Here is an 8,628-nt window from a genome sequence, read left to right on the forward strand (position 1 = left end):
CCAAGAGCAACCGCCCAGCTCCTCCTCTTCCCTCAGGCAGCGGCCTCCAGGCTGTCACCACGGCGGGGATAGTAAACCCCAAAGGCCGCTTTCCCGCCCTGCCCCGACCTCCACCACAGCACCCATCAAAGTCTATTTTTTTTTTTTTTTAATGTCCTCACATCCCCAGCCCTAAGAGGGTTAAAAACGTCACCTAACACAAACGAGGTTAAAGGGGGGGGGAGGAATAATCTAAATGGGTTAAGTAAAGTTGGGAGATGGAGCAGAGAGAAGCTCGTGTCTCCGTAAATAAATATAACCGCGGCACTCCTCCCTAGCGGGTAGTGGTTACAAAAATACTCTCTAGAGGTGTCAGGGCAGGTTAACGGGACGTCAGGGGTTAATGTGCTTCAGGGCAGGGAGACGCCATTGCGCCCGGCGCTTCCCGTTCACCGCGCAGGAATCCATCGCTTCCCGCCAGCGGCCTGGCCCGGTTAGTCATCGTTTTCCTCGAAAAAGCTGAAGCCGACTTGATCATAAAGCGGCTTTTCCAGAACAAATCCTTTCATAAAGGCATTCTTCCAAAGGAACGTATTTTCCCAATTTTAGATCCAGAAAATACAACCGGTCTGAGGTTTGGTGGGGGTCGAATCCTTCTCTCTGCAAGCGGGTTTTCTGAATCTTAAACGTACCTTCAAAAAGAAAAAAATAAAACCAAAATTTAAAATACTTTGCGTGAAAAAGCTTGCTTAAGCACCAGAGCGAGGAGGAAACGTCACGGGTGGCATTTCGTTTCCACTTGACCCTTTTTGCCTAAAAACGTGAGCAACTCGAAGCTCGGGGAATCGCCCCGACGGGGAGCGGAGTTCTTACAGAAACCTCACGCGGTTTTTCCTTCTCCTCACGCCCAGGCTGGTAAAAGGATCCCAGAAAATTCCTGGGAAATCAGAAACAGAAAACGCAGCAGCCGAAGAGCAGCTGACTCGGAATAAAGGCCCCGGGGAAGGCAACGGGCAGCGTACGAGAGCTCGAGGTAACACCTTCATACACACACAGAGATATTTTTTCTGGGCCTGGAACCGGACGATTTCTCCTCCAAGACTTAACTACAATCATCGTTTTTACTACTGGTACTTCTGCGCCCACCCTACTCCTCGCAGCTGGGACGTTATTTCGCCCTAAAACAGGCGGAAACGCTTCCGAGCTCTTTTTTTGGGGATCTGAACTTCCCCGGAGAACGGCGGGATGGCCGATACCTGTGGTGTCGACCTGGGGCAGGAGCCGGAGGAAGACGGGCCGGGCGTAGGACGGCAGCACCTTCTGCAGCTCCTGGTACAGGACGTTGGGGTTGACTTTCGCTTTGGGATCGGCGATGGCCGCCATCCCGGCTTTGCCCTCCACCCCTGAAACAGGAGAGCACAGCTCGGGTGGAGACGGCGGGAGGAGGGAACGTTTAGCAGATGCGAGGAGCAGGTATTTTTTTTCCCCCACCCTCCCGCCGTGTCTCTTCGAGGGGAGGTGCGAACGTGCTGAGGAAAAGCCGATTTAATACACCAGGGGCTCCAAGCCCGTTGGCAACACGTCCCCTCGACTCCCCGTTCCCGCGTTACACCCACAGAACGGTCTTTGCGCACCAAGAGCTTCCGCAAAACTCAGTTCATAAAAACCTCCCTTTTTTAAGACAGAAATAGAAGTTACACCACCGGATCTCCGGTTATCCCTACCGCTCCAAACCAACGCGTCAAACTCCGCTGTTTGACCACCGATTTCTCCCCGTTCTGACGCGGATCCGATACGTTTACCCAATATTTTTTCTTCCTCCCTCCGTCCCGAGAGCTCCGACCTGACGTTTTACCTGGTACTTCCACTCCATACACTGCGACGTCCGTCTGGTTGAGGACGTGACTCAGCGTTCCCTCCACCTCCGTGGTGGAGACGTTCTCTCCTCGCCATCGGAAGGTGTCCCCGCTGCGATCTTTGAAGTACATGTAACCGAGTTCGTCCATCACCAACACGTCTCCTGGGAGGGGGGAGAGGAGACACCACAAACCAACCTCAGGATTCGAGTTCGGGAGCGCTCGGGGGCTGCCTCACCGCCCTCCGCTCGGCGTCGCGCCGTTTTCTTCCCAGAGAAGGAAGACAAATATCTCCCCCTCTTTAAAAAAAAATCTTAATTTTTTTAATTAAATCCAGAGCAGAGCGTTTTGAAGTTGCCAACACACCTTTTCACAGGCTCTTTTAGGTTGGAAAAGACCTTCAAGACGATCGATTCCTCTCAAAAATCCCAGATTTGGGTCTCTCGAGACCACGTTTGCCCAAGGAACGTCTACAATCGGTACCTGACAGGTACGCCTGGTCCCCTTTCCGGAGCACGTTGTAAGCGATCTTCTTGGTGGTGGCACTCTCGCTGACGTAGCCGTCGAACCGCCGCAGGGGATCCTGTTGATTTATCTGACCGACGAGCAATCCCGGCTCTCCTGCAGGGAACGGGATCAGCGCATGGTGACACCGCCGCAGGGCGTATTTCACGAGAAGCTAAACTTTTCGCACACCAAAAGACGTTCAGTCGAACTGATCCATCTTTGGAGGAAGGAACTGGAAGCAAAAACCTGCGTACGACACTCGAAACCCCTAAAACCAGCCAGAGGTTTGGGGTTGTTTTTTTTAATTTTATTTTTTTGTTTTATTTAGAACAAAAAGCTTTGTTGAGGTGAACCGCTCACCTGGGCGGCAGGGGATACACAGCCCGCCGGAATCCCGGATCAGCTCCATCGTGTCCTCGTTCACCTTCACCAAACGGATGGGATAAACGTTGGGCAAAATCCGACTGTTGAAACCACAGGCACCGACCTGCCCAAAGACAGACGGAAAAAAAAAAAACCCAAACCAAACCCAAAATTAAGCTTTTTCCCAGGTTTTTGTGCATGCCAGCCTTAATTATCAATTTAGCGCCCTGCCACCCCTTGCGAGAGGGCCCGGAGGAGCCAGCAGAGCTTCTTTCCTCTCCGCGCGGCCCTCGCGGCACCCTCTTCTTCCTCACCTTTCCGTCCAAGTTGGCGATGCTGCAGTTACACTCCGTGGCTCCGTAGAACTCGCCGATCTGCTTAATTCGGAAGCGCTTTGTGAAGTCCTCCCATATGGTGGGTCTCAAACCATTGCCCACCGCCAGCCGTACGCAGTGTTGGGTTTCGGATTCTCGGACCGGCTGATTCAGAAGATACCTGCAGATTTCCCCGATATACTGAATAATCTGAAGCAGTAAACACAAAAACATAGCTCAGGCTTCAGGTAAACCTTAGAACGCCCTGGAAAAAGCCGACCACGAGGCCACCGGCGTCGGCGTACCTCGCGGAACTACAACACGTCAGGCATTTTAATAAGCTGTGAGGTTTCGCAAGTTCAATCTGGGATTTCTCGCCACAAAAAAAAAAAAAAGAAAGGGGGCAACGTCGCTCCCTGGAGCACACCGGGAGGGATCACCCCTCAGCGCGTAAAGAAAAACCCTCGTGGTTTAGGAGGCGACAGAAGACTTCTAGAAGGATTAGGGGACCACTGGGCAGTCATAAACTAACAGCTTGGCCCAGGAAAACGCAGTCGGAGCAGAGATCCGATTACCGGCTATAAATACTGCCGCTGGGGGAAGGGCAAAACACACACCGGGGAGGAGAAAACCGCTTAAATTAGAAGGTAACGTCGACACCAACACAAACAGATGCTTATCGGCTGCGGGCTGCCAGGAGAATTCCTCTGCAGAGATTCCCCGGGCAGTTAAATTCCGACGGAGCTTTCCCGCAACGCTACGGACGCAAACTTGTGTTTCGGAAGCTGGTCCCGCACAAAGAGGAAGCAGGAGAGGGCGGATGAGAGACCTTTTCTAAAGCCTCTTAATCCCGCACGCCTAAAGCGGCGCTGGCAATTTGAAGGAGCCTCGATATCCGACGAGGGAAGAGGGAATTACCGATAATTAAGCAGCGAAACCTGGCGCTCTGGAGTCGAGCACCAGAACTCGCGACCGCGGAGCCCTCACCGTGCATCTGTATTTCGTGCAGTCGTCCCAGAAGCGACTGGCCGAGAACTTCTTCCTGATGACCACGGTGAGGCCGTGGATCAGACACTGGCCAACCCCCATGATGTTACCTGGAAAACAGGGATCGCGGGCCGGGAACCATCCGGGCTCCGTTCGCTCACAAGGACGCGGGAAGGAGAGGTCTCGCCTCCGCCGAGGAGGACGCTTACCCGCGGAATGGTAGAGCGGGAGGCAGTTGTAGAGGACGTCCGTCGGGCGCATTTTGTAGGCGTAGTAACCAAAGGCGGCGATGCGGTAATACCTGCGAGAACGCGGCGCGCGCGCTAAGCGAGCGAGACGGGTGAAACTCGGGGTTTCGCGACGTGAAACGCACCTCAGGAGGGAAATATCTCCTCGGGTCCTCACCTGCTGTGCACCACGATGGCGGCTTTGGGCATTCCTGTCGTTCCTGACGTGTAGATATAGAAGAGCCGATCTAGAAGGACGAAAAGAGGCGTCAGGCTGTTGTCAACCCCCTGAGAAAATCCCCACAGGGTTTGTTCTGCGCTTTAGGCTTCGTTCCCAGCGGCCGAGGAACGGCTTTGACACGGTGACAGCAAGCTGCGAAGGCCGACACCGTCGCGGAGCTGCATCCTGACGGCGAATCCGCATCTTGTCCGTAACGGTCGATACGGGAACCGGCGCGAAGAGTTTGCAGAGCTCCGCGGACGCGACCTGCGCACCTTTATGCGCATTCCCTAGGACCAGCCTAGCCCTCCAGCTCAGACATTAATTCCAAATCAATCGAGAAAGCAAGGTCTCACCCCGAGTCTGACGGTAGGGCAGGATATTTAAGACCGTACGATTAAAAAAATAATCTAAAGGAAACGGCTCTTCGCAGCGTCATTCCTCCGACTGCAAACTAAGTACCGAACCAGAGCCTCCTGTCTCAGGGATCTCAGATGCTCTTAATTGCCTTAATTACAAAATACAGAGCGGAGGCCAGTCTGCACCTCGCCCAGCTCTCGCATCACATTGCGAAATAAACGTCGTTGATAAAATTACCGTCTAAACCTTTGCCGGGAACCTGAATCGGGGGCAATTTCGATGTTGTACTCAAAAGAGGATCAAGATGTCTGGTCTCCGCAGGAACGACGTCCGGGTTGTAGTCGCCAGAGCAGAACTTTGCCATGTTCTTCCCCAACATCCCGTTCACTTCGGATATTGCTGCAAGACAAAACAAGTCTCTTTTGCAACAAACGGAACGCTCTAGGCAGCGGCAAATAAAATAATCTGTGTAACATCCTCTTGTGCCCCAAAACCACGGGACGACCTGAAGAACCAGGGATTCCTCTAAAATACTCACACCCGTCCAGCTAACGGCCCCAAAAAAACCTACGCAAAATTGCCTCTCCCCACGACCCAGCGCGTCACGATCTTCCAACAACCTAGAACGGTTTCAAGGAGCCGATTCAGAATAATAAATCCCCAGATCTAGCAATAACCATCGGAACGGAGCTCGTTAGAGAAGCAGGGATGTTTTTAAAGCCAGCATCCACCGCCAAACCTGTCCTGCGGCAGAAAGCGCGCCATTAAGCAAGGAGTATGAACAGAGCAAGAGAAAAAAAATACGCCTTGCGGCGGACAAATACTCTTTTCGCTTTTAGAGTACTCGCTCTCCGTGTTATTCAGGACCAAGAGAACAGTTCACGACTTGCCCGAAGGCGTACGAAGGCCCGAGCGACTCACCCGAAGACAGCTCCCCTCCGAAGATCACGGCTTTCGCACCCGAAGTCGTCACGCAGTAAACCAGAGAATCCAAGCGCAAATTGAAATTGATAAGAGCCGCTTCAATACCGATTTTTGCCATCCCTAACCAGAGGCCGACAAATTCGGGGCGGCTCTCCATGAAGATGGCGATGACGTCCCCCAGCCGGAAGCCTTGCTGGTAAAAGTAGTTGGCCACGGCGTTGGAGTACTCGTCGAGCCTCCTGAAGGTCCACTGCTCGCCGGTGGCCTCATAAATCAGGGCTACTTTGTCGGGGTGCCTGCGGACGACGTCCTGGAACATCTTGGGGATGGTGCTTTTGGCTTTTTGATGCCTCCGTAAGTTGTACTTGACTCGTAAGAGCACCGAGAGGCCGCTGCAGCAAAGGAAGAGGGTAACAAGTGAATTTTCAGCACGATTTCTGAATTAGAAGGGACGCGGGCAGGGCGCGTGTACTCCACGGGGGTGTCTCACCGGCATCCCGCTGTCCTCGGACAGCCGAAGCGTTATTCTGAAACTGGAACTTTTAATCACTGCTGCTCTACAGAAAACAACGGCTATTTGAACATTACAGCAACTGTTCTGGTACCTTCCACGCTATGAAACACAGAGAATCCACCTCCACGCTAACAGCGATTCAAGCAACCCCACAGAAAACATTAAAGAGGATAAATTACGTCTTTTAACGATGTCTTCTACCATCCTAATACAAAAAAAAAAAAAGGACTTTGCAACTATTGCTTTTAGCAAACACGCTTCACACTGGAAGCGACTTTCTTGCCGGGATGTTTTGCAGCATCTTCGTGCCGTTTCATCGTACCCCTCGGGATCGCAAAGCCTTTAAGTGACAAAGCCAGCCCGACCCTTCGATAACAACGCACGGCCTCAGCTTCAAGAAAACAAAGCCAAAGGCTTCCCCTTTCACCCAAGACGAGAGGACTGCTGGCGTACTCCTTTCCTGTGAGTCAGTCTCTGCCGCAGTCCTGGGATGACAGGAAGCGAAGCTATCCAAAAATAATTAATAAATAATAATAATTCTTGGATGGCAAGCTGCTTTAAAGACGGTGGTGCCTTATCAAGGACAGAACTGTGCCTCTATGGATATTTGATACTGTGAAGAGCAACTGCTCAACAAAAGAACAAACCAGACCGCTCTAACTGGTTTTTTTTGGGTTTTTTTTTTTTTTGTCTTCCGCAATTTACATAATTATTTTAAGTCTCCAGGGCAGCAGCTGCAAATTAAACCTCAACGCGGTCCAAGCTGGATGGCAGCGAAAGTTGGTGTCCGAACTTCAACTGTCTCAATTACGCCTTCCTGGAGGAAACTATTTTTAGGGGCGCGTTGGCTCCCTCGCTTTGGCTATCGGTTATAATTCAATGCGAAAATAAGTTTATTGAAGTAGGCTACCGTCACACCGCCACCACAACGAGGACAGCGGGTCTGGGCGAACGTACCAGATCTTGTTTCCTTCCCGGAGGTAGGAAGATGGCAGCAGTGTTTTTCTACCATTAAAATAGGAAATTGTTGGGTAACAAGGGTTTGGAAGAATCCCCAGAAACTTGAAAGGTCATTTAATATTAGCACTTAAAAACCCCCGCGACTCTCACGGCTGAATGTCGAGAGCAGGAGCCTCGCCGAAGGGGGAAGGGTGCGTTTCAGAAACGAGTTGTTGGCAATGGTCACGCCGAGCCGGGCTCTCACGGTGACCTTACGCCGCGCTGTGCCAAACCCAGAACAGAGGAGCCTTTTCACTGCTGAGCTGCACTTTCCAGATACTTAAAGGGCTTTATTCTGCCCAGTTTATTTTCTGCCGTTATTCCCAGCTTGCCGGGCAATCGGGAGGAAACAGCTCTTCAAAGCGCAGTGACAGCCCCAGCGAAGCTGGCAATCACCGGAGCCCTAAATCCTTTGGAATAAAGGGCCCGTCCTCAGGGAGGCCTAAAAAACGGCGGAACTAACCACGACGGCGGCGGCGGCCTCCCGGGAGATGGGGGGCTGCTGGAGACCCACCGCTCTTCACGCCGCAAGCCCCTCGCTCGGCCCGGGCGCTTTAGGCCGGACCTAACCCCTCTTTAAGCTGGGGGCGTAACAGCAGAGCGCCGCTCGTTCCGCAGGTGCACCGTGGCGTCCGTCCGTCTGTCCGCTCCCTTCGAGGCCGAGCTTTTCCAACCTCCCTCAGCACGCAGGCGTGGGCAGCGAGCGCTGCCTGCGCTTAAACCCCGACTTTAAGCTCAGCTTTAACGGCAGCCAACCCAACTTACCGCCGGCCCTCGGCCCCTTCAGCCACTTACAAGAGATCCCGCGGAGCCGTCCTGAACACCAACCGCAGGAGCCGCCATCCCCCGCTGCCCAGGCAGACGCCCACCGTGGCGGCCAAGCTCCATGACCAGGGAGCGCCGAGGAACCGCAGCAGCCCCAAGGAGCCCAAGGAGGCCGCGCAGACCCCCGCCGGGTGCATGCTACGGAGGGAAAGGGAAAGGTTCAGGGCTCCGGCGGCCGCTCCGGGCCTCCCCCGCCCCGGGCCGGGGCCCGTTACCTCAGCGGTGCCGGCGGGTCCCGCTCCCGCCTCAGCCGCCGCCTCAGGTTTGGCCCCGCCCAGGACGCCAAGACGACCCGCCCCCCCCCGCGCGCCGAGGGACGGGACGATGGGAAACGCGAGATTCTATTGGCCGAGGGCGCGGCTGCAGGGCTCGGATTGGATGAGGGAGGAGCGGGGGGTGGAACGCCCCCGCCAGGCGTCAGCGCGCAGGGACCGCCCCTCCCTCCCTCCCTCCCTCCCTCCCTCCCCGGTGCCGGTGCCCGGTGCCGGCCGGGCCGATACAACCGGGGGGGGGTGTGGGGGGGGTTCTCGGCCCGCCCGGGGCTTAACGAGCA

The 8,628-nt window shown here is 54.3% G+C and overlaps 1 protein-coding gene across 3 annotated transcripts; it reads right to left on the reverse strand.

Annotated features, from left to right (window-relative positions):
* Nucleotides 1-131: 131 nt before the first annotated feature.
* Nucleotides 132-8,378, reverse strand: SLC27A1 (solute carrier family 27 member 1). 3 transcript variants are annotated; one of them, XM_075738221.1, is made up of 13 exons: nucleotides 8,291-8,378; nucleotides 8,016-8,213; nucleotides 5,735-6,129; nucleotides 5,051-5,212; nucleotides 4,412-4,481; nucleotides 4,216-4,307; nucleotides 4,007-4,116; nucleotides 3,020-3,229; nucleotides 2,703-2,829; nucleotides 2,319-2,456; nucleotides 1,835-1,999; nucleotides 1,236-1,382; nucleotides 132-671 (listed from the first exon to the last, which is right to left on the reverse strand). In XM_075738221.1, the coding sequence occupies exons 3-13, from the start codon at nucleotides 6,054-6,056 to the stop codon at nucleotides 514-516; spliced, it is 1,701 nt and encodes a 566-aa protein (XP_075594336.1). In that variant the 5' UTR covers nucleotides 6,057-6,129; nucleotides 8,016-8,213; nucleotides 8,291-8,378; the 3' UTR covers nucleotides 132-513. The 3 variants fall into 3 exon arrangements, with proteins under 3 accessions (XP_075594336.1, XP_075594334.1, XP_075594335.1); XM_075738219.1 differs by having other exon boundaries at nucleotides 8,046-8,213; nucleotides 8,291-8,362; XM_075738220.1 differs by lacking the exon at nucleotides 132-671 and adding an exon at nucleotides 700-916 and having other exon boundaries at nucleotides 8,046-8,213; nucleotides 8,291-8,362.
* Between the last annotated feature and the right edge of the window lie 250 nt (nucleotides 8,379-8,628).

The sequence above is a fragment of the Balearica regulorum genome, chromosome 30, assembly GCF_011004875.1.
Source record: "Balearica regulorum gibbericeps isolate bBalReg1 chromosome 30, bBalReg1.pri, whole genome shotgun sequence".
Classification (NCBI taxonomy): Eukaryota; Metazoa; Chordata; class Aves; order Gruiformes; family Gruidae; genus Balearica; species Balearica regulorum.